This window comes from Panulirus ornatus, chromosome 63 (genome assembly GCF_036320965.1).
Source record: "Panulirus ornatus isolate Po-2019 chromosome 63, ASM3632096v1, whole genome shotgun sequence".
NCBI classification, from domain to species: Eukaryota; Metazoa; Arthropoda; class Malacostraca; order Decapoda; family Palinuridae; genus Panulirus; species Panulirus ornatus.
Window position 1 is genome coordinate 9,004,546 of NC_092286.1, and position 25,841 is coordinate 9,030,386.

At 36.8% G+C, this 25,841-nt stretch overlaps 1 protein-coding gene across 1 annotated transcript in view; it reads right to left on the bottom strand.

Moving 5' to 3' along the window:
* The window catches only part of Nup188 (nuclear pore complex protein Nup188), a 90,657-nt gene that overhangs the window by 19,369 nt on the left and 45,447 nt on the right, over positions 1 to 25,841 (bottom strand). Inside the window, exons 19-26 of the mRNA XM_071656622.1 lie at positions 21,041 to 21,172; positions 20,217 to 20,338; positions 19,169 to 19,326; positions 16,193 to 16,416; positions 15,245 to 15,376; positions 14,627 to 14,920; positions 8,107 to 8,241; positions 7,719 to 7,922 (exon numbers count right to left, since the gene is read on the bottom strand). Of these exons, the coding sequence (XP_071512723.1) occupies positions 7,719 to 7,922; positions 8,107 to 8,241; positions 14,627 to 14,920; positions 15,245 to 15,376; positions 16,193 to 16,416; positions 19,169 to 19,326; positions 20,217 to 20,338; positions 21,041 to 21,172 (1,401 nt within the window). The remainder of the gene's footprint in view (positions 1 to 7,718; positions 7,923 to 8,106; positions 8,242 to 14,626; positions 14,921 to 15,244; positions 15,377 to 16,192; positions 16,417 to 19,168; positions 19,327 to 20,216; positions 20,339 to 21,040; positions 21,173 to 25,841) is intronic.

Here is a 25,841-nt window from a genome sequence, read left to right on the forward strand (position 1 = left end):
AGAAAATCTATTTTTTCAAAAAAATCAAGAAAAATCCAAGGCTATAGCCTTGCATTTTTTTTGCTCAGATTTTCAACTTCCTTAGATTTTAATGAAAATCTGTGTATAGATGTTCCTTTATATGGTATTTAAGTATTTCGAGTCAAAAGACTGTAATTCATGATATTAACTGGTTAATTAGCACCTGGAGTAATTATGATAAAATTAAATTAAGCTAATTACTCGACTAATTATATGGATTTTTAGATTTTGACCACAGATTCGTATTCAGCATACATAAAAGTATCTATGCTGAAAATTTGAAGAAAATCTATTTTTTCAAAAAAATCAAGAAAAATCCAAGGCTATAGCCTTGCATTTTTTTTGCTCAGATTTTCAACTTCCTTAGATTTTAATGAAAATCTGTGTATAGATATTATTTATGTGGTATTTAAGTATTTCGTGTCAAAAGACTGTAATTCATGATATTAACTGGTTAATTAGCACCTGGAGTAATTATGATAAATTTAAATTAAGCTAATTACTCGACTAATTATACGGATTTTTAGATTTTGACCACAGATTCGTATTCAGCATACATAAAAGTATTTATGCTGAAAATTTGAAGAAAATCTATTTTTTCAAAAAAATCAAGAAAAATCCAAGGCTATAGCCTTGTATTTTTTTTTCTCAGATTTTCAACTTCCTTAGATTTTGATGAAAATCTGTGTATAGCTGTTACTTTATATGGCATTTAAGTATTTCGAGTCAAAAGACTGTAGTTCATGATATTAACCGGTTAATTAGCACCTGGAGTAATTATGATAAAATATAAATTAAGCTAATTACTAGACTAATTATACGAATTTTTAGATTTTGACCACAGATTCGTATTCAGCATACATAAAAGTATCTATGCTGAAAATTTGAAGAAAATCTATTTTTTCAAAAAAATCAAGAAAAATCCAAGGCTATAGCCTTGCTTTTTTTTTATCAGATTTTCAACTTCCTTAGATTTTAATGAAGCTATAGCCTTGCTTTTTTTTGCTCAGATTTTCAACTTCCTTAGATTTTAATGAAAATCTGTGTATAGATGTTACTTTATATGGTATTTAAGTATTTCGAGTCAAAAGACTGTAGTTCATGATATTAACTGGTTAATTAGCACCTGGAGTAATTATGATAAAATTTAAATTAAGCTAATTACTCGACTAATTATACGAATTTTTAGATTTTGACCACAGATTCGTATTCACCATACATAAAAGTATCTATGCTGAAAATGTGAAGGAAATCTATTTTTTCAAAAAATCAAGAAAAATCCAAGGCTATAGCCTTGCATTTTTTTTCCTCAGATTTTCAACTTCCTTAATTTTAATGAAAATCTGTGTATAGATGTTACTTTTATATGGTATTTAAGTATTTCGAGTCAAAAGACTGTAGTTCATGATATTAACTGGTTAATTAGCACCTGGAGTAATTATGATAAAATTTAAATTAAGCTAATTACTCGACTAATTATACGAATTTTTAGATTTTGACCACAGATTCGTATTCAGCATACATAAAAGTATCTATGCTGAAAATTTGAAGAAAATCTATTTTTTCAAAAAAATCAAGAAAAATCCAAGGCTATAGCCTTGCATTTTTTTTGCTCAGATTTTCAACTTCCTTAGATTTTAATGAAAATCTGTGTATAGATGTTACTTTATATGGTATTTAAGTATTTCGAGTCAAAAGACTGTAGTTCATGATATTAACTGGTTAATTAGCACCTGGAGTAATTATGATAAAATTAAATTAAGCTAATTACTCGACTAATTATACGAATTTTTAGATTTTGACCACAGATTCGTATTCAGCATACATAAAAGTATCTATGCTGAAAATTTGAAGAAAATCTATTTTTTCAAAAAAATCAAGAAAAATCCAAGGCTATAGCCTTGCATTTTTTTTGCTCAGATTTTCAACTTCCTTAGATTTTAATGAAAATCTGTGTATAGATGTTATTTATGTGGTATTTAAGTATTTCGAGTCAAAAGACTGTAATTCATGATATTAACTGGTTAATTAGCACCTGGAGTAATTATGATAAAATTTAAATTAAGCTAATTACTCGACTAATTATACGAATTTTTAGATTTTGACCACAGATTCGTATTCAGCATACATAAAAGTATCTATGCTGAAAATTTGAAGAAAATCTATTTTTTCAAAAAAATCAAGAAAAATCCAAGGCTATAGCCTTGCATTTTTTTTGCTCAGATTTTCAACTTCCTTAGATTTTAATGAAAATCTGTGTATAGATGTTACTTTATATGGTATTTAAGTATTTCGAGTCAAAAGACTGTAGTTCATGATATTAACCGGTTAATTAGCACCTGGAGTAATTATGATAAAATTTAAATTAAGCTAATTACTCGACTAATTATACGAATTTTTAGATTTTGACCACAGATTCGTATTCAGCATACATAAAAGTATCTATGCTGAAAATTTGAAGAAAATCTATTTTTTCAAAAAAATCAAGAAAAATCCAAGGCTATAGCCTTGCATTTTTTTTGCTCAGATTTTCAACTTCCTTAGATTTTAATGAAAATCTGTGTATAGATGTTACTTTATATGGTATTTAAGTATTTCGAGTCAAAAGACTGTAGTTCATGATATTAACTGGTTAATTAGCACCTGGAGTAATTATGATAAAATTAAATTAAGCTAATTACTCGACTAATTATATGGATTTTTAGATTTTGACCACAGATTCGTATTCAGCATACATAAAAGTATTTATGCTGAAAATTTGAAGAAAATCTATTTTTTCAAAAAAATCAAGAAAAATCCAAGGCTATAGCCTTGCATTTTTTTTGCTCAGATTTTCAACTTCCTTAGATTTTAATGAAAATCTGTGTATAGATGTTACTTTATATGGTATTTAAGTATTTCGAGTCAAAAGACTGTAGTTCATGATATTAACCGGTTAATTAGCACCTGGAGTAATTATGATAAAATTTAAATTAAGCTAATTACTCGACTAATTATACGAATTTTTAGATTTTGACCACAGATTCGTATTCAGCATACATAAAAGTATCTATGCTGAAAATTTGAAGAAAATCTATTTTTTCAAAAAAATCAAGAAAAATCCAAGGCTATAGCCTTGCATTTTTTTTGCTCAGATTTTCAACTTCCTTAGATTTTAATGAAAATCTGTGTATAGATGTTACTTTATATGGTATTTAAGTATTTCGAGTCAAAAGACTGTAGTTCATGATATTAATCCGGTTAATTAGCACCTGGAGTAATTATGATAAAATTTAAATTAAGCTAATTACTCGACTAATTATACGAATTTTTAGATTTTGACCACAGATTCGTATTCAGCATACATAAAAGTATCTATGCTGAAAATTTGAAGAAAATCTATTTTTTCAAAAAAATCAAGAAAAATCCAAGGCTATAGCCTTGCATTTTTTTTGCTCAGATTTTCAACTTCCTTAGATTTTAATGAAAATTCGTGTATAGATATTATTTTATGTGGTATTTAAGTATTTCGAGTCAAAAGACTGTAATTCATGATATTAACTGGTTAATTAGCACCTGGAGTAATTATGATAAAATTTAAATTAAGCTAATTACTCGACTAATTATACGAATTTTTAGATTTTGACCACAGATTCGTATTCAGCATACATAAAAGTATCTATGCTGAAAATTTGAAGAAAATCTATTTTTTCAAAAAAATCAAGAAAAATCCAAGGCTATAGCCTTGCATTTTTTTTCTCAGATTTTCAACTTCCTTAGATTTTAATGAAAATCTGTGTATAGATGTTTCTTTATATAGTATTTAAGTATTTCGAGTCAAAGACTGTAGTTCATGATATTAACCGGTTAATTAGCACCTGGAGTAATTATGATAAAATTTAAATTAAGCTAATTACTCGATTAATTATACGAATTTTTAGATTTTGATAACTGATTCGCATTCAGCATACATAAAAGTATCTATGGTATTTAAGTTTTTCGAGTCAAAAGACTGTAGTTCATGATATTAACCGGTTAATTAGCACCTGGTGGAATTATGATAAAATCTAAATTACCCTAATTACTCGTCTAATTATACGAATTTTTAAATTTTGACCACAGATTCGTATTCACCATACATAAAAGTATCTATACTGAAAATTTGAAGAAAATCTATTTTTTCCAATAAATCAAGAAAAATCCAAGGCATCTTTTTGCTGAGATTTTCAGCTTCCTTACATTTTAATGAAAATCTGTGTATAGATGTTATTTTATATGGTATTTAAGTATTTCGAGTCAAAAGACTGTAGTTCATGATATTAACCGGTTAATTAGCACCTGGAGTAATTATGAAAAAATTTAAATTAAGCTAATTACTCGACTAATTATACGAATTTTTAGATTTTGACCACAGATTCGTATTCAGCATACATAAAAGTATCTATGCTGAAAATTTGAAGGAAATCTATTTTTTCAAAAAAATCAAGAAAAATCCAAGGCTATAGCCTTGCATTTTTTTTTTATCAGATTTTCAACTTCCTTAGATTTTAATGAAAATCTGTGTATAGATGTTACTTAATATGGTATTTAAGTATTTCGAGTCAAAAGACTGTAGTTCATGATATTAACCGGTTAATTAGCACCTGGAGCAATTATGATAAAATTCAAATTACGCTAATTACTCGACTAATTATACGAATTTTTAGATTTTGACCACAGATTCGTATTCAGCATTCATAAAAGTATCTATGCTGAAAATTTGAAGAAAATCTATTTTTTCAAAAAAATCAATTAAAATCCTTGTATTTTTTTTTATCAGATTTTCAACTTCCTTAGATTTTAATGAAAATCTGTATATACATGTTACTTTATATAGTATTTAAGTATTTCAAGTCAAAAGACTGTAGTTCATGATATTAACCGGTTAATTAGCACCTGGAGCAATTATAAAATTAAAATTACGCTAATTACTCGACTAATTATACGAATTTTTAGATTTTGACCAGAGATTCGTATTCAGCATACATAAAAGTATCTATGCTGAAAATTTGAAGAAAATCTATTTTTTCAAAAAAATCAAGAAAAATCCAAGGCTATAGCCTTGCATTTTTTTTTTATCAGATTTTCAACTTCCCTAGATTTTAATGAAAATCTGTGTATAGATGTTACTTTATATGGTATTTAAGTATTTCGAGTCAAAAGACTGTAGTTCATGATATTAACCGGTTAATTAGCACCTGGATTAATTATGATAAAATTTAAAAGCAAATTACTCGACTAATTACACGAATTTTTAGATTTTGACCACAGATTCGTATTCAGCATACATAAAAGTAACTATGCTGATAATTTGAAGAAAATCTATTTTTTCAAAAAAATCAAGAAAAATCCAAGGCTATAGCCTTGCATTTTTTTTTGCTCAGATTTTCAACTTCCTTAGATTTTAATGAAAATTCGTGTATAGATATTATTTTATGTGGTATTTAAGTATTTCGAGTCAAAAGACTGTAATTCATGATATTAACTGGTTAATTAGCACCTGGAGTAATTATGATAAAATTTAAATTAAGCTAATTACTCGACTAATAATACGAATTTTTAGATTTTGACCACAGATTCGTATTCAGCATACATAAAAGTATCTATGCTGAAAATTTGAAGAAAATCTATTTTTCCAAAAAAATCAAGAAAAATCCAAGGCTATAGCCTTGCATTTTTTTTGCTCAGATTTTCAACTTCCTTAGTTTTTCATGAAAATCTGTGTATAGATGTTTCTTTATATAGTATTTAATTATTTCGAGTCAAAAGACTGTAATTCATGATATTAACCGGTTAATTAGCACCTGGAGTAATTATAATAAAATTCAAATTAAGCTAATTACTCGACTAATTATACGAATTTTTAGATTTTGACCACGGATTCGTATTCAGCATACAAAAAAGTATCTATGCTGAAAATTTGAAGAAAATCTATTTTTTCAAAAAAATCAAGAAAAATCCAAGGCTATAGCCTGGCATTCTTTTTTTTTTATCAGATTTTCAACTTCGTTAGATTTTAATGAAAATCTGTGTATACATGTTACTTTATATGGCATTTAAGTATTTCGATTCAAAAGACATTAGTTCATGATATTAACCGATTAATTAACACCTGGAGTAATTATAAAATCTAAATACTAATTACAAGACTAATTATACGATTTTTTAGATTTTGACCACAGATTCGTCTTCAGCATACATAAAAGTATCTATGCTGAAAATTTGAAGAAAATCTATTTTTTCAAAAAAATCAAGAAAAACCCAACGCTATAGCCTGGCATTTTTTTTGCTCAGATTTTCAACTTCCTTATATTTTAATTAAAATCCGTGTATAGATATTATTCTATGTGGTATTTAAGTATTTCGAGTCAAAAGACTGTAATTCATGATATTAACTGGTTAATTAGCACCTGGAGTAATTATGATAAAATTTAAATTAAGCTAATTACTCGACTAATTATACGAATTTTTAGATTTTGACCACAGATTCGTATTCAGCATACATAAAAGTATCTATGCTGAAAATTTGAAGAAAATCTATTTTTTCAAAAAAAATCAAGAAAAATCCAAGGCCTTGTACTTTTTTTTCTCAGATTTTCAACTTCCTTAGATTTTAATGAAAATCTGTGTATAGCTGTTACTTTATATGGCATTTAAGTATTTCGAGTCAAAAGACTGTAGTTCATGATATTAACCGGTTAATTAGCACCTGGAGTAATTATGATAAAACATAAATTAAACTAATCACTCGACTAATTATACGAATTTTTAGATTTTGACCACAGATTCGTATTCAGCATACATAAAAGTATCTATGCTGAAAATTTGAAGAAAATCTATTTTTTCAAAAAAATCAAGAAAAATCCAAGGCTTTGCATTTTTTTTTTTTTTTTATCAGATTTTCAACTTCCTTAGATTTTAATGAAAATCTGTGTATAGATGTTACTTTATATGGTATTTAAGTATTTCGAGTCAAAGACTGTAGTTCATGATATTAACCGGTTAATTAGCACCTGGAGTAATTATGATAAAATTTAAATTAAGCTAATTACTCGACTAATTATAAGAATTTTTAGATTTTGACCACAGATTCGAATTCTAATATTCCTCCCTTCTACTGCTACCTAATGCTCCTGTTTAATGTTCCTATCTACTATTTCTATCTATTCCTCCCAACATAATGTTCCTATCTACTACTTCTAGCTATTCCTCCCAACATAATGTTCCTATCTACTACTTCTATCTATTCCTCCCAACATTTTGCCAAAAGGCAGGGCTAGCTCATAGCACTCGCCGCTGGAAAAATCTACAGTTATAAAGAATGAGTTGTGTGATTTAGGCATTGTCAAGTGTTATGCGTGACAAGAAACTGTATTTCTGTGGACAGAATACCAGATGTAGGTGAGGCAGAAAGAAAAAATTTATTTTAAGAACTTGTTGTACCCACCCCCGATGCATTTTCCATTTTAGTGACGTAACATTAGGAATAAATGGACTACTCCATGATTTACCTTAACCACTTCATATGCTCTTGCTTCAGCCATGGAAAATAAGCTGCCTCCCACTCACTTCATTCTATCCAGTGAATGCCTCTTGCATCCCCAAACGTATGGGCATAAATTTGCATCCACTCTATACAATTAGGAAAGGCATCTTTCAAATATATAAATCTAACTTACCTTGGAAGCATGACTGTCATACAAATCTAGAACAGATGTCAGTGAGGCCAAACTGGGCTGAGCACTAGGATCATGAGCAGACACAGGACGGAAGGATGGATGGAAGAAAAGTAGCCATGCTCCCACATCTATCCCAGGTCCACATAAGAGGTCAGTTAAGTCTGGGCCTAAGGAACGGATGGCACCAAGACATGCACACAGTACCTGTAGAACAAGTAATCAATGAATTGAAACCTCTGTTAATTTTCTACTTGAAAAATGTACTTAATAAATTCAACTGAAACAACAATAATCATGAGCAAACCCATAATTATCGTCTAATACAAACTGCACATTACATGTGTAGTTTTGCTAGAGTATAAATCATTTACAGGCTTTCTGAACTAACTTGTAACATCTGATTGAGAACAGCTGTTGTGCTCGGTGTGATGCTAGCTGTAGAGGTAGAGTCAGATGTTATGTTTGTTGGTGCAGTCAGAGCAGTGCTACTACTACTTTCACCACTCAACTCCATTTGTACAATCTGCAACAGTAAAGAACTACAATGATAATCATTCTAAATAAGATAATCCCATACAATTTACTTTACCAGTGAACGTTATTTTTTCTAGAAAAGACTTTTTGAAAATTCTATATATGCTATAGTCAATATACATATCCCATGTTCCTCCATCTCTTAATCCTTTCCAAATGCATCTTCACTCTTATACACTATAACTTTCCCATTAAGTCTCTCTCTCTCTCTCTCTCTCTCTCTCTAACCACACCACCTCAGTTGTCTTTTTTTGTATTACACATCTGGATCAAAAATTTTTCCCATCCCTTACTGACTTATATTACCCTCTTAAAAGTCTAGCTCTCCATAAAACCTTTCTATTCTTTAATGCATCCATTCTCCTGGTTCTGCATTCCTATGAATTTATATATCTACCTATCTACATCCACCATGTCATCTCCAAGAAATCTTCCACAGTGACCCTGTCATTACTTATGTCTATACATGCCTGTATACCACTTTGGTGCTGTACATGTCAATTAAGTTAATGTAAGAAAAAATGACTGCCTGAAATAGAAAATATCACTGAAAGCCATCCACAAAGCTATTCAAGACAGCATTAAGTTCATCCACAAACATATGCATGGCAGCTTCAGCTCCCTCCCCTTCTAGTCGCCTTCTACGACACGCAGGGAATACGTGGGAAGTATTTTATCTATTTTGCTTTGTCACTGTCTCCCGCGTTAGCGAGGTAGCGCAAGGAAACAGATGAAAGAATGGCCCAACCCACCCACATACACATGTATATACATGCACGTCCACACACGCAAATATACATGCCTATACATCTCAATGTACACATATATATACACACACAGACATATACATATATACACATGTACATAATTCATACTGTCTGCCTTTATTTATTCCCATCACCACCTCGCCACACATGGAATAACAACCCCCTCCCCCCTCATGTGTGCGAGGTAGCGCTAGGAAAAGACAACAAAGGCCCCATTCATTCACACTCAGTCTCTAGCTGTCATGTATAATGCACCGAAACCACAGCTCCCTTTCCACATCCAGGCCCCACAGAACTTTCCATGGTTTACCCCAGACGCTTCACATGCCCTGGTTCAATCCATTGACAGCATGTCGGCCCCGGTATACCACATCGTTCCAATTCACTCTAATCCTTGCACGCCTTTCACCCTCCTGCATGTTCAGGCCCCGATCACTCAAAATCTTTTTCACTCCATCTTTCCACCTCCAATTTGGTCTCCAACTTCTCCTCGTTCCCTCCACCTCTGACACATATATCCTCTTGGTCAATCTTTTCTCACTCATTCTCTACACGTGACCAAACCATTTCAAAACACCCTCTTCTGCTCTCTCAACCACACTCTTTTTACTTCCACACATCTCTCTTACCCTTACATTGCTTACTCGATCGAACCACCTCACACCACATATTGTCCTCAAACATCTCATTTCCAGCACATCCACCCTCCTCTGCACAACTCTATCCATAGCCCACACCTCACAACCATACAACATTGTTGGAACCACTATTCCTTCAAACATACCCATTTTTGCTTTTCGAGATATGTTCTCGACTTCCAAACATTCTTCAAGGCTCCCAGAATTTTCGCCCCCACCACCCTATGATTCACTTCCGCTTCCATGGTTCCATCCACTGCCAGATCCACTCCCAGATATCTAAAACACTTCACTTCCTCCAGTTTTTCTCCATTCAAACTTACCTCCCAATTGGCTTGACCCTCAACCCTACTGTACCTAATAACCTTGCTCTTATTCACATTTACTCCTAACTTTCTTCTTTCACACACTTTACCAAACTCAGTCACCAGCTTCTGCAGTTTCTCACATGAATCAGCCACCAGCGCTGTATCATCAGCGAACAACAACTGACTCACTTCCCAAGCCCTTTCATCCACAACAGACTGCATACTTGCCCCTCTTTCCAAAACTCTTGCATTCACCTCCCTAACAACCCCACCCATAAACAAATTAAACATCCATGGAGACATCACATACCCCTGCCGCAAACCTACATTCACTGAGAACCAATCACTTTCCTCTCTTCCTACACGTGCACATGCCTTACATCCTCGATAAAAACTTTTCACTGCTTCTAACAACTTACCTCACACACCATATATTCTTAATACCTTCCACAGAGCATCTCTATTAACTCTATCATATGCCTTCTCCAGATCCATAAATGCTAAATTCAAATCCATTTGCTTTTCTAAGTATTTCTCACATACATTCTTCAAAGCAAACACCTGATCCACACATCCTCTACCACTTCTGAAACCACACTGCTCTTCCCCAATCTGATGCTCTGTACATGCCTTCACCCTCTCAATCAATACCCTCCCATATAATTTACCAGGAATAATCAACAAACTTATACCTCTGTAATTTGAGCACTCACTCTTATCCCCTTTACCTTTGTACAATGGCACTATGCAAGCATTCCGCCAATCCTCAGGCACCTCACCATGAATCATACATACATTAAATAAACTTACCAACCAGTCAACAATACAGTCACCCCCTTTTTTAATAAATTCCATTGCAATACCATCCAAACCTGCTGCCTTGCCGGCTTTCATCTTCCGCAAAGCTTTTACTACCTCCTCTCTGTTTAACAAATCATTTTCCCTAACCCTCTCACTTTGCACACCACCTCGACCAAAACACCCTATATCTGCCACTCTATCATCAAACACATTCAACAAACCTTCAAAATACTCACTCCATCTCCTTCTCACATCACCTCTACTTGTTATCACCTCCCCATTAACCCCCTTCACTGAAGTTCCCATTTGCTCCCTTGTCTTACGCACTTTATTTACCTCCTTCCAAAACACCTTTTTATTCTCCCTAAAATTTAATGATACTCTCTCACCCCAACTCTCATTTGCCCTCTTTTCCACCTCTTGCACCTTTCTCTTGACCTCCTGCCTCCTTCTTTTATACATCTCCCACTCATTTGCATTTTTTCCCTGCAAAAATCGTCCAAATGCCTCTCTCTTCTCTTTCACTAGTAATCTTACTTCTTCATCCCACCACTCACTACCCTTTCTAATCAACCCACCTCCCACACTTCTCATGCCACAAGCATCTTTTGCGCAAGCCATCACTGCTTCCCTAAATACATCCAATTCCTCCCCCACTCCCCTTACCTCCTTTGTTCTCACCTTTTTCCATTCTGTACTCAGTCTCTCCTGGTACTCCCTCACACAAGTCTCCTTCCCAAGCTCACTTACTCTCACCACTCTCTTCACCCCAATATTCTCTCTTCTTTTCTGAAAACCCCTACAAATCTTCACTTTCGCCTCCACAAGATAATGATCAGACATCCCTCCAGTTGCACCTCTCAGCACATCAACATCCAAAAATCTCTCTTTCACGTGCCTATCAATTAACATGTAATCCAATAACGCTCTCTGGCCATCTCTCCTACTTACATATGTATACTTATGTATATCTCGCTTTTAAAACCAGGTATTCCCAATCACCAGTCCTTTTTCAGCACATAAATCTACAAGCTCTTCACCATTTCCATTTACAACACTGAACACCCCATGTATAACAATTATTCCCTCAACTGCCACATTACACACTTTTGCATTCAAATAACCCATCACTATAACCCAGTCTTTTGCATCAAAACCACTAACACACTCATTCAGCTGCTCCCAAAACTCTTGCCTCTCATGATCTTTCTTCTCATGCCCAGGTGCATATGCACCAATTATCACCCATCTCTCTACATTAACTTTCAGTTTTACCCATATCAATCTAGAATTTACTTTCTTACACTCTATCACATACTCCTGTTTCAGGAGCAGTGCTACTCCTTCCCTTGCTCTTGTCCTCTCCCTAACCCCTGACTTATGGATGGGGTTGTTAGGGAGGTGAATGCAAGAGTTTTGGAAAGAGGGGCAAGTATGAAGTCTGTTGGGGATGAGAGAGCTTGGGAAGTGAGTCAGTTGTTGTTCGCTGATGATACAGCGCTGGTGGCTGATTCATGTGAGAAACTGCAGAAGCTGGTGACTGAGTTTGGTAAAGTGTGTGAAAGAAGAAAGTTAAGAGTAAATGTGAATAAGAGCAAGGTTATTAGGTACAGTAGGGTTGAGGGTCAAGTCAATTGGGAGGTGAGTTTGAATGGAGAAAAACTGGAGGAAGTGAAGTGTTTTAGATATCTGGGAGTGGATCTGGCAGCGGATGGAACCATGGAAGCGGAAGTGGATCATAGGGTGGGGGAGGGGGCGAAAATTCTGGGGGCCTTGAAGAATGTGTGGAAGTCGAGAACATTATCTCGGAAAGCAAAAATGGGTATGTTTGAAGGAATAGTGGTTCCAACAATGTTGTATGGTTGCGAGGCGTGGGCTATGAATAGAGTTGTGCGCAGGAGGATGGATGTGCTGGAAATGAGATGTTTGAGGACAATGTGTGGTGTGAGGTGGTTTGATCGAGTAAGTAACGTGAGGGTAAGAGAGATGTGTGGAAATAAAAAGAGTGTGGTTGAGAGAGCAGAAAGGGTGTTTTGAAATGGTTTGGTCACATGGAGAGAATGAGTGAGGAAAGATTGACCTAGAGGATATATGTGTCAGAGGTGGAGGGAACGAGGAGAAGTGGGAGACCAAATTGGAGGTGGAAAGATGAAGTGAAAAAGATTTTGAGTGATTGGGGCCTGAACATCCAGGAGGGTGAAAGGCGTGCAAGGAATAGAGTGAAATGGAACAATGTGGTATAGCGGGGTCGACGTGCTGTCAATGGATTGAGCCAGGGCATGTGAAGTGTCTGGGGTAAACCATGGAAAGTTCTGTGGGGCCTGGATGTGGAAGGGGAGCTGTGGTTTTGGTGCATTATACATGACAGCTAGAGACTGAGTGTGAACGAAAGTGGCCTTTGTTGTCCTTTCCTAGTGCTACCTCGTGCACATGCGGGGGGAGGGGGTTTTCATTTCATGTGTGGTGGGGTGGCGACAGGAATGAATAAGGGCAGACAGTGTGAATTATGTACATGTGTATATATGTATATGACTGTGTGTATATATATGTATACATTGAGATGTATAGGTAAGTATATGTGCGTGTGTGGACGTGTATGTATATACATGTGTATGTGGGTGCGTTGGGCCATTCTTTCGTCTGTTTCCTTGCGCTACCTTGCTAACGTGGGAGACAGTGACAAAGTATAATAAATAAATAAATACTTATAGTATAAGGTGATAAGAAGTGAATGCTCAAGGGGTAATTCTAGCTTGAATGGAACTTGAAGGTGAGTATAAATCTTCTGTAACAAAGGGGACTGCTTGGAATCTGACAAACCGCAAATGGATTGCATAATAATAAGCATCCCTGAAATGAACTGGTACTCCACATTCAGGACAAGGAGTAATATGAGGAATAATCTGAATTTTACGCATTTTAAGTATCTGCTTAAAAGCAGTTTGACAGGTCTACAGTACCTTTTTATTTTTTTTACACAAATGTAGAAAACACAAATACTGGAAAACTTTTTCCAAACAATGACTTTCCTTATATTGAATTGGATAAGGGACAATGTTTTTTTCTGAACTCTTCATTTGAAAATGAACTGAAGGATGCATTTAAAATAACATCCTGAGACAAAAGGAAATCTTGAGGCATAGTCTAGCAGGCCATTTTGTCCCCAAAATCTTACAAAGATTTCAAGTCCATTAAAAAACCCTTCAGTCTCGAAGCTCCATTAAATTATTTATTTGCACAGATATTTCTTTTCTTTTAAACTATTCGCCATTTCCCGCGTTAGCAAGGTAGCATTAAGAACAGAGGACTGGGCCTTTGTGGAATATCCTCACCTGGCCCCACTCTGTTCCTTCTTTTGGAAAATTAAAAAAAAAACAAGAGGGGAGGATTTCCAGCCCCCCGATCCCTCCCCTTTTAGTCGCCTTCTACGACACGCAGGGAATACGTGGGAAGTATTCTTAATCCCCTATCCCCAGATATTTTGCACAGATATTTTGTCTAATTATATTAAACCCCTTTCAATACTTAAATTTCTCATATCACATGCCCAGTACCGTTTTAGCACTGCTCTCATGAGGTCAGAGAATACCCATTTCTTACCTTACAAAAAGCATGAAACTTATGTTGCTAACACTATATCTATAATTTTTCAGCCCTCATCATGTGGACTACATATCAAATTAGAGCTATATGAAATGAAGGTACACCTTCCAAAATAAACATAAGGATATAAGCATGAACAGCCCGGTCCACTGGCCTGGCCTTTGTTTAAAGAAGTTTGTGGCAATCAAAGCTTGGTTAACCCACATTCTGTTTGTAATAAATATCTCCACTCATTTGTCAAGTACATAAATACAAACCCTTGGTGTACAGAGTAAGTGTGTTGTTAGATGAATACAGCGGGTAGCAGCAGCAGTCAACTGAGAGTGTGACGTTGGGTGCATGACAATCCACTGTGAGGCATATGGAGCGAGGGCTGTCACAAGTGCAGCAGTTGCTAAAGCAAGACCTGGTTGCCGATGAGGAGCTGCCAGGGAGCCAATGAGTGCTGACAGGTGAACTGCTGCTACATTCACACCACCCTCCACCCCTCCAACTCCCTCACGCATCACACCCCACACCATTACCCACACAACTTCACTAAGAAGAATCGTCTGGTAAAGGTCATAGAAATAACATATTAATGAGGAGACCTATTCCAAAATGTAATATTATTGACATTGTTACAGGAATTAAAAGCTGTCATTATGATGAAAGAATAGAGGATATAAAAAACTGTTGCAATATGAATTCCTCTCCATTTAAATAACATCAATAATGTGCAGCTGTAGCAGTCTAAAAGAATGTAGTGTCATTAGGTATGTAAAATACAATGAGGTAAAATATTTGCTTGTATTATTTAATTATAAAACAAACTATAAAGCATATTTCAGAGATGAATTTTCATAGTTATAATTTCAAACTGTCACTGTGCTTACTTTTGATGACGGTACAATGAGTGTAAGGGTTGATGACAGTGCCTCTGTAGAGAGCTCCTCAGATAACTGTGAAATGCGGGACAGCGTGGCCAGTATATGAAGCAATTCTCCTACTACTTCTTCCTCACCACACTACAAAGATTAAATGATGATGAATGGACATAAGTCAAAACTATACAAACACCTCAACAACTACAGAAGTAAAGTAAAGTATGGCCATGAAGACCTGATAAAGTAAACACTGAAGCAGAAAGAACTCCTATCTTTTTTTTTAAATCCAACTGCTTCTCCTATCTTTGCAAGGTAGCGTCAGGGACAAATAAATAACAGCCTCATTTGCACACATCCAGTCTTTAGCTTTCATGTATAATGTACTGAAACCAAAGTCCACAATCCATACCCAAGCCCCACAAACTATTCCATGATTTACACTGACTGTTTCATATGCCCTAGTCCAATCTACTAATAGCATGTCATCCCCAGAGACCACATGGATGCAATTCATTCCATCCCTTTTTGGTCCTCCCTTCCCTCTTTTCCCAAGAACATATGAAGAATGGCATTATTTGTTCACATCCACTCTCTAGCTCTAGCCGTCATGTATAAAGTGCCAAAACCAAAAAGCCAAGCTCCACAGACCTTTCTGTGGTTTTCCCCAGACAAGATCACATGCCATGATTCAGCCACCTTAATGTTGTTTCCTGTTTACTGCATTCATCCACTCTATGTAAGACCTTCAATTTCTATTTCCTTTAATCAATCATCTCCAACCATACTTTTTGTCATAGTCTCCACCTAACAATAATTATTAACACTTGGCCCACAATAGTAGGATGAAGAAAGTTAAAACTTGAAACAAAAGTGCTTTTTATATCAGTCGATCTATATGTGCATATCATATATGCATCCTACAACATCAAGAAGTACTATGAGGCAAGGTGACTATACCTTCATATAGGTCTCAGTGGCATGCAGAAGTGCTGGCACAACAGAGGAGTGTGCAAGGTGCAGTTGGGCAGAGTCAACCTGGCAGCGCAAGAGACACTGATGTAGTAGAGCAGTAGCAAGGCCCAAGGTGGCAGCCGAAGTGTAACTATGTGCCTCTGACCCGGCCAGTCTACCATGCTGTTGCACCAATCCAGCTACAGGGCTAAGCAGTGGCAATACCTGATCTGTTAATTTTCAATAGAAAAAAAAAAAGGCTGAATTCTATGTCCAAAACTTTCTTAGCATGCTTTCATTATCAAAGTACATTAATGAAGCCCACATGAAATATATGTACAGGTCTACTGCAACAAAAATTTACATGAAAAACACACAGGATATGAAATGTTTCTTTCCCTATCTACAAAATTAAGAGATCAAGATATAATGGCATGAAAGAGCATGTATCCAGGGGAATAAACTGTACATAATGCCATAACTGAAAAAGATTAATCTAGTACTACAAAAATGAAGAAAGTCTGATTCAAGACTGCCTTTTTTGTTAACATCAAAGACAAAAGTAAGTTTTTCATAGCTCCTCCTACATTGAAAAAGGTGACCATATTAATTACAAAACAGAGAAGAGGTAGTGAAAGCTTTGCGGAAGATGAAAGCCGGCAAGGCAGCAGGTTTGGATGGTATTGCAGTGGAATTTATTAAAAAAAGGGGGTGACTGTATTGTTGACTGGTTGGTAAAGTTATTTAATGTATGTATGACTCATGGTGAGGTGCCTGAGGATTGGCGGAATGCGTGCATAGTGCCATTGTACAAAGGCAAAGGGGATAAGAGTGAGTGCTCAAATTACAGAGGTATAAGTTTGTTGAGTATTCCTGGTAAATTATATGGGAGGGTATTGATTGAGAGGGTGAAGGCATGTACAGAGCATCAGATTGGGGAAGAGCAGTGTGGTTTCAGAAGTGGTAGAGGATGTGTGGATCAAGGTGTTTGCTTTGAAGAATGTATGTGAGAAATACTTAGAAAAGCAAATGGATTTGTATGTAGCATTTATGGATCTGGAGAAGGCATATGATAGAGTTGATAGAGATGCTCTGTGGAAGGTATTAAGAATATATGGTGTGGGAGGAAAGTTGTTAGAAGCAGTGAAAAGTTTTTATCGAGGATGTAAGGCATGTGTACGTGTAGGAAGAGAGGAAAGTGATTGGTTCTCAGTGAATGTAGGTTTGCAGCAGGGGTGTGTGATGTCTCCATGGTTGTTTAATTTGTTTATGGATGGGGTTGTTAGGGAGGTAAATGCAAGAGTTTTGGAAAGAGGGGCAAGTATGAAGTCTGTTGGGGATGAGAGAGCTTGGGAAGTGAGTCAGTTGTTGTTCGCTGATGATACAGCGCTGGTGGCTGATTCATGTGAGAAACTGCAGAAGCTGGTGACTGAGTTTGGTAAAGTGTGTGGAAGAAGAAAGTTAAGAGTAAATGTGAATAAGAGCAAGGTTATTAGGTACAGTAGGGTTGAGGGTCAAGTCAATTGGGAGGTGAGTTTGAATGGAGAAAAACTGGAGGAAGTGAAGTGTTTTAGATATCTGGGAGTGGATCTGGCAGCGGATGGAACCATGGAAGCGGAAGTGGATCATAGGGTGGGGGAGGGGGCGAAAATTCTGGGGGCCTTGAAGAATGTGTGGAAGTCGAGAACATTATCTCGGAAAGCAAAAATGGGTATGTTTGAAGGAATAGTGGTTCCAACAATGTTGTATGGTTGCGAGGCGTGGGCTATGGATAGAGTTGTGCGCAGGAGGATGGATGTGCTGGAAATGAGATGTTTGAGGACAATGTGTGGTGTGAGGTGGTTTGATCGAGTGAGTAACGTAAGGGTAAGAGAGATGTGTGGAAATAAAAAGAGCGTGGTTGAGAGAGCAGAAGAGGGTGTTTTGAAGTGGTTTGGGCACATGGAGAGAATGAGTGAGGAAAGATTGACCAAGAGGATATATGTGTCGGAGGTGGAGGGAACGAGGAGAAGAGGGAGACCAAATTGGAGGTGGAAAGATGGAGTGAAAAAGATTTTGTGTGATCGGGGCCTGAACATGCAGGAGGGTGAAAGGAGGGCAAGGAATAGAGTGAATTGGAGCGATGTGGTATACCGGGGTTGACGTGCTGTCAGTGGATTGAATCAAGGCATGTGAAGCATCTGGAGTAAACCATGGAAAGCTGTGTAGGTATGTATATTTGCGTGGGTGGACGTATGTATATACATGTGTATGGGGGGGGTTGGGCTATTTCTTTCGTCTGTTTCCTTGCGCTACCTCGCAAACGCGGGAGACAGCGACAAAGTATAATAAATAAATATAATTAATTACAAAAGTAAATTGCATTATGAAACTTTTGGAAGCAAAAAATATGAAATTGCAGCAGTATGCTGAATCACTCAAAAACTAGGATGCAGACAGGAAAGATGAATAATAATTACCATAATAATTATCTCTAAGCATTTACTTTTGCTGAAGCTGGATCAAGAAACTAATCATGAAAAGAACTTGATCACTATGTCTGAACTTTTGGGAATATATGTAAAGCATCAGAATTTTTTCCACCATAGCAGTCATTCCCCATTGTAATATCTGATAGCACTCTCCTTGAAGAGGTGGATTTTAATAGTATGAGCCTTGTTAACAGTTAAGACAGCATGAAAAATTCTTACAAAATAACAATCAACAGCTTGAATGTTGTAGGTTAAACCCAACATAAAAAGGCTTTAGACTGAAAAAAAAGCATAATTAAAGTATGAATAACTTCATAAAAATGTACTTGTTCACAGAGTGTTGTGACTAGCAAGGATATAGCAGTCATGAGACACTTAGATATTAAAATGATCTTGACATTTTGTATGTAACTCCAACACCAAGAGTAAACACCTATTCTAACCTTAGACAACATTAGAATGTGAAAAAAATGTAGACTTCCAAAATTTACTTACACTTGAAGAACCTTACCTTGTGATTGTTCAGAGACTTCGGTGAATGTGACCATTCTTAGTGCAGCACCTAATATAAGAATTTGGCAGTGAGTTGGCGTGGACATAACAGCCCCTTGTACCCAAACCAGCAGCTGGCCTATTCTGTTAAAAAAATCTACCTTCTCAGCTAGCTGCCTGTAAAGAAAGTCATACAATAAATCTTTTGTTGCATACTTTTTTCTAATGTGAAACACAATAATATCCTTGACTGAAAGGGAGAGAACTTAAATAAACAACAAACCCACTGTAAAAATACAGTCTAAATTACATCTGAGCCCTTTAAGTAATGAAAATAGCCCATGACAACAGTACATTATTTGTCACACAACCAAAAATACAATTCTGCAACTTTTAATACATAAAATAAAATATTTGCATATTACTCGAGGATTAGATGGTATAATTTCTCTCCCTAGAAAGGATTCATACAATCATAGATGCCAAAATCACCTTCCTACATATGTTTAACTCTCTATATAATCATTGTATTTTAGCAACCTAATTTAGTATCACAAAATGTTCTGTGTTTGGTTTTACACTTTTAAAGTTGTCTGGCAAAAATGAATTAACATTATAATGATCAATGAGATTAGCTTTACTGATTCTGTTGCCCACCCAAAGCATCTCCTATGTACTCACAATTTTATAGTTAAGATCTCTTACTCTGTTATTGGATGCTTGTGACCACATCATCGGGCCTCACTTCAGACATCGTGGTTATCATGCCAGTTCACCAATTATTTTTCTCCCACCATCAGTCCTTTCCTTTATTTGTCTCTCCACCTTTCCCCATATGTTTATATGCTAAGAAAACCCTAAATCTTTCACACTTTCTTACTTCCCTCATAACTCAGAAAATTCTTCTGCTCCTGGTAATGCAACTGGGTCTTTGACACTTTAAAGGGTTCTGTCTTTTATGTGAAATGTGACTATGATTTTGTATGAACCATCTTACTCTGAAAAGACTAAGCATTATGCATGCAATGAACATGTTGGGTCAACAAAAGAATATGAACTCTGCTTACTTTCCACAATGTTTAACTTGAGATAAGAAAAGTTCAGCCATGAGAACTGTCAATGATTCATCAACAGTTTCTACTTCAAGTTGATGCAGCAAGGCTTGAAGGATGTCACTTGCCAAGCTTACCTATGGAGGAAAAAATCCCATCGTAATCCACTACAATCAAGGTAAAACATGTGTCAACTAGCTACCATATCTATCTTATTTACCACTCTTCTGATTCATATTCTTATCTAAGTAATAAACTTCTTTTCTATATCCTCCCATTTAACAAGCTTTCCCAATAATATGTTTTTTCCTCCTAATCAATGAATTCTCTTAATCCTATTGTCTTAAACTCCATTTCAATTCACAAGGGGTGATCAAATGCATAGACTCTAATTCACTTGTACATATCCTCAATTTATGTTCAATAAATTGAAATGAACGAAGGTAGGCAAATAAATTGAAATGATCATAATTTTTCTCTGCGCACTACTCTGACCTGACTGAAGAGACAAGCATTTCCAATGAAGCCTCCACCTTAGCATACAAAACACCTTCACTGAATAAAATCAAAACTATTCACTTAATATCATCTAGAATATCTATAGTCCAAAAGCATTCTGTCTGTATCTTTCAGTCAACTTTTTCTTGCACCTTCATACATATTACCACAGATCTTTCAAATACTATCTTATATTTTATGTGGCCTTGATCTTATTGCTGTATGGTGAATATAACAACTATTAGTCAATATTCACAAGCATCAAAACTTCAGGAAATTATCTTTAAAGTTAAGTAACTCACATGTGACCTTCCACAATACACTTACATAAATGTACTCACCTTCTGGTCATTGGTTAGCCAAGACTTAGCTCGAGCTACTAGCACCACTAGGAAGTCTCGCCAGGCAGGTAGCAACAACCTGCTGACATCTTTGCTACAATTTGATCCATTCTCAAGGCTTTTAACTATATGCTGATGAGAAAAAGGCTTTGTTAACTAGAGAAAAGCTACAATACATCAAGAACATATGATGAATCTATTCCCTCTTAAAAATATAGTAAAAGTAATGAAAATAATGTAAACCAGCTATCAGGTATTATGATATACACTCAACATTTTAGATATCTGGGAGTGGATTTGGCAGCGGATGGAACCATGGAAGCAGAAGTGAATCACAGGGTAGGGGAGGGGGCAAAAGTTCTGGGAGCGTTGAAAAATGTGTAGAAGTCAAGAACGTTATCTTGGAAGGCAAAAATGGGTATGTTTGAAGGAATGTATAGTGGTTCCAACAATGTTATACGGTTGCGAGGCATGGGCTATAGATAGAGTTGTGCAGAGGAGGGTGGATGTAATGGAAATGAGATGTTTGAGGACAATATGTGGTGTGAGGTGGTTTGATCAAGTAAGTAATAATAGGGTAAGAGAGATGTGTGGTAATAAAAAGAGTGTGGTTGAGAGAGCAGAAGAGGGTGTTTTGAAATGGTTTGGTCACTTGGAGAGAATGAGTGAGGAAAGATCGACAAAGAGGATATATGTGTCAGAGGTGGAGGGAACAAGAAGTGGGAGACCAAATTGGAGTTGGAAAGATGGAGTGAAAAAGATTTTGAGTGATCAGGGCCTGAACATGCAGGAGGGTGAAAGGCATGCAAGGAATAGAGTGAATTATTGGAACAATGTGGTATACCGGGGTCGACGTGCTGTCAATGGATTGAACCAGGGCATGTGAAGCATCTGGGGTAAACCGTGGAAAGTTTTGTGGGGCCTGGATGTGGAAAGAAGGCTGTGGTTTCGATGCATTATACATGACAGCTAGAGACTGAGTGTGAATGAATGTGGCCTTTGTTGTCTTTTCCTACTGCTACCTTGCACACATGTGGGGGGACAGGGTTGTCATTTTATGTGTGGTGGGGTGGCAACGGGAATGAATAAGGGCAGACAGTATGAATTATGTACATGTGTATACACGTATATGTCTGTGTGTGTATATATATGTCTACATTGAGATGTATAAGTATGTATATGTGCGTGTGTGGACGTGTATGTGTATACATGCGTATGTGGGTGAGTTTGGCCATTTGGCAGCAGATGGAACCATGAAAGCGGAAGAGAGTCACAGGGTGGGAGAGGGGGTGAAAGTTCTGGGAGCATCGAAGAATGTGTGGAAGGCAAGAACGTTATCTTGGAGAGCAAAATTGGGACATGTTTGAAGGAATAGTGGTTCCAACAATATTATATGGTTGTGAGGTATGGGCTATAGATAGGGTTGTGCAGAAGAGGGTAGATGTGTTGGAAATGAGATGTTTGAGGGCAATATATGGTGTGAGATGGTTTGATCGAGTAAGTAATGAAAGGGTAAGAGAGATGTATGGTAATAAAAAGTGTGGCTGAGAGCAGAAGAGGGTGTGTTGAAATGGTTTGGTCACATGGAGAGAATGAGTGAGGAAAGGTTGACAAAGAGAATAAATGTGTCAGGTGGAGGGAACAAGAAGTGGGAGACCAAATTGGAGGTGGAAGGATGGAGTGAAAAAGATTTTGAGTGATTGGGGCCTGAACATATGGGAGGGTGAAAGGCGTGCAAGGAATAGAGTGAACTGGAACAATGTGGTATACCGGGGTCGATTTGCTGTCAATGGATTGAACCAGGGCATGTGAAGCGTCTAGGGTAAACAATGGAATGTTTTGTGGGGCCTGTATGTGGAAAGGGAGGTGTGGTTTTGGTGCATTACACATGACAGCTAAAGACAGTGTGAACGAATGTGGCCTTTGCTGTCTTTTCCTAACGCTACCTTGTGTGCACACGGGGGGGAGGGGGGGTGCCATTTCATGTGTGGCAGGGTGGTGGCGGGAATGGATGAAGGCAGCAGAATGGAAAAAGGTGAGAGCAAAGGACGTAAGAGGAATGGGGGAGGAATGGGATGTTTTTAGGGAAGCGGTGATGGCTTGCGCAAAAGATGCTTGTGGCATGAGGAGCATGGGAGGTGGGCAGGTTAGAAAAGGTAGTGAGTGGTGGGATGAAGAAGTAAGATTTTTAGGGAAAGAGAAGAGAGGCATTTGGACGATTTTTGCAGGGAAATAGTGCACAAGACTGGGAGACGTATAAAAGAAAGGGGCAGGAGGTCAAGAGAAAGGTGCAAGAGGGGAAAAAGCAGGTGAATGAGAGTTGGGTGAGAGAGTATCATTAAATTTTAGGGAGAATAAAAAGATGTTTTGGAAGGAGGTAAATAAAGTGCATAAGACAAGAGAACAAATGAGGACATTGGTGAAGGGGGCTAATGTGGAGGTAATAACAAGTAGTGGTGATGTGAGAAGGAGATGGAGTGAGTATTTTGAAGGTTTGTTGAATGTGTTAGATAATAGACTGGCAGATATAGGGTGTTTTGGTCGAGGTGGTGTGTGAAGTGAAAGGGCTAGTGAGAATGCTTTCGTAAACAGAGAAGAGGCAGTGAAAGCTTTGCGGAAGATGAAAGCCAGCAAGCCAGCGGGTCTGGATGGTATTGCAGTGGAATCTATCAAAAAGGGGGTGACTGTGTTGTTTACTGGTTGGTAAGGATATCTAATGTGTGTATGGCTCATGGTGAAGTGCCTGAGGATTGGCAGAAAGCATGCATAGTGCCATTGTACAAAGGCAAAGGGGATAAAGGTGAGTGTTCAAGTTACAGACGTATATGTTTGTTGAGTATTCCTGGGAAATTATATGGGAAGGTATTGATTGAGAGGGTGAAGGCATGTACAGAGCATCAGATTGGGGAAGAGCAGTGTGGTTTCAGAAGTGGTAGAGGATGTGTGGATCATGTGTTTACTTTGAAGAATGTATGCAAGAAATACTTAGAAAAACAAATGGATTTGTATGTAGCATTTATGGATCTGGAGAAGGCATATGATACAGTTGATAGAGATGCTCTGTGGAAGGTATTACAAATATATGGTGTGGGAGGCAAGTAGTTAGAAGCAGTGAAAAGTTTTTATTGAAGTTGTAAGGCATTTGTACAAGTAGGAAGAGAGGAAAGTGATTGGATTTCAGAGAATGTCGATTTGCGGCAGGGGTGCGCGATGTCTCCATGGCTGTTTAATTTGTTTATGGATGGGGTTGTTAGGGAGGTGAATGCAAGAGTTTCGGAGAGAGGGGTTCTTCCCCAATCTGATGCTCTGTATATGCCTTCACCTTCTCAATCAATAGCCTCCCATATAATTTCCCAGGAATACTCAATAAACTTATACCTCTGTAATTTGAACACTTGCCTTTATCCCATTTGCCTTTGTACAATGGCACTATGCATGCATTCCGTCAATCCTCAGGCACTTCAGCATGAACCATACGTACCCTGAATATCCTCACCAACCAGTCAACAACACAGTTACCTCCTTTTTTTGTGAATTCCACAGCAATAAAATCCAAACCTACCACCTTGCCGGCTTTCATCCTCCGCAAAGCTTTCACTACCTCTTCTCTGTTTACCAAATCATTCTCCCTGACCCTCTCACTTCACACACCACCTCGACCAAAACACCCTATATCTGCCACTCTATCATCAAACACATTCAACAAACCTTCAAAATACTCACTCCATCTCCCTCTCAATTCACCACTATTTCCTATTATCTCCCCATTTGCCCCCTTCATCGATGTTCCCATTTGTTCTTGTCTTATGCACTTTATTTTCCTCCTTCCAAAACATCTTTTTATGCTTCCTAGAATTTAATGATACTATCTCACCCCAACTCTCATTTGCCCTCTTTTTGACCTCTTGCCTCTCTTTTATACATCTTCCAGTCATTTGCACTACCTCCCTGCAAAAATCATCCAAATGCCTCTCTCTTCTCTTTCACTAACAATCTTACTTCTTCATCCCACCACTCACTACCCTTTCTAATCTGCCCGCCTCCCACCTTTCTCATGCCATAGGCATCTTTTGCGCAAGCCATCACTGCTCCCCTAAATACATTCCATTCCTCCCCCACTCCCCTTACGTCATTTGCTCTCACCTTTTTCCATTCTCCACTCAATCTATCCTGGTACTTCCTCACACAAGTCTCCTTGCCAAGCTCACTTACTCTCACCACTCTCTTTACCCCAACATTCTCTCTTCTTTTCTGAAAACCTCTACATATCTTCACCTTTGCCTCCACAAGATAATGATCAGACATCCCTCTAGTTGCCCCTCTCAGCAAATTAACATCCAAAAGTCTCTCTTTCACGTGCCTATCAATTATCACATAATCCAATAATGTTCTCTGACCATCTCTCCTACTTACATACGTATACTTATGTATATCTCTCTTTTTAAACCAGGTATCCCCAATCACCAGTCCTTTTTCAGCACACAAATCTACAAGCTCTTCACCATTTCCATTTATAACACTGAACACCCCTTGTACACTAATTATACCCTCAACTGCCGCATTCAAATCACCCATCACTATAACCCATATACATACATATACGTATCAACATATACATATATACATATACATACACAGACATATAAATATATACACATGTACGTAATCATACTTGCTTGCCTTCATCCATTCCTGGCGCTACCCCACCCAACAGGAAACAGCATCGCTACCCACCGCTTCAGTGAGGTAGCGCCAGGAAAAGCAAAGCATATGAATATGAATTAAAGTTTAATATGCATAT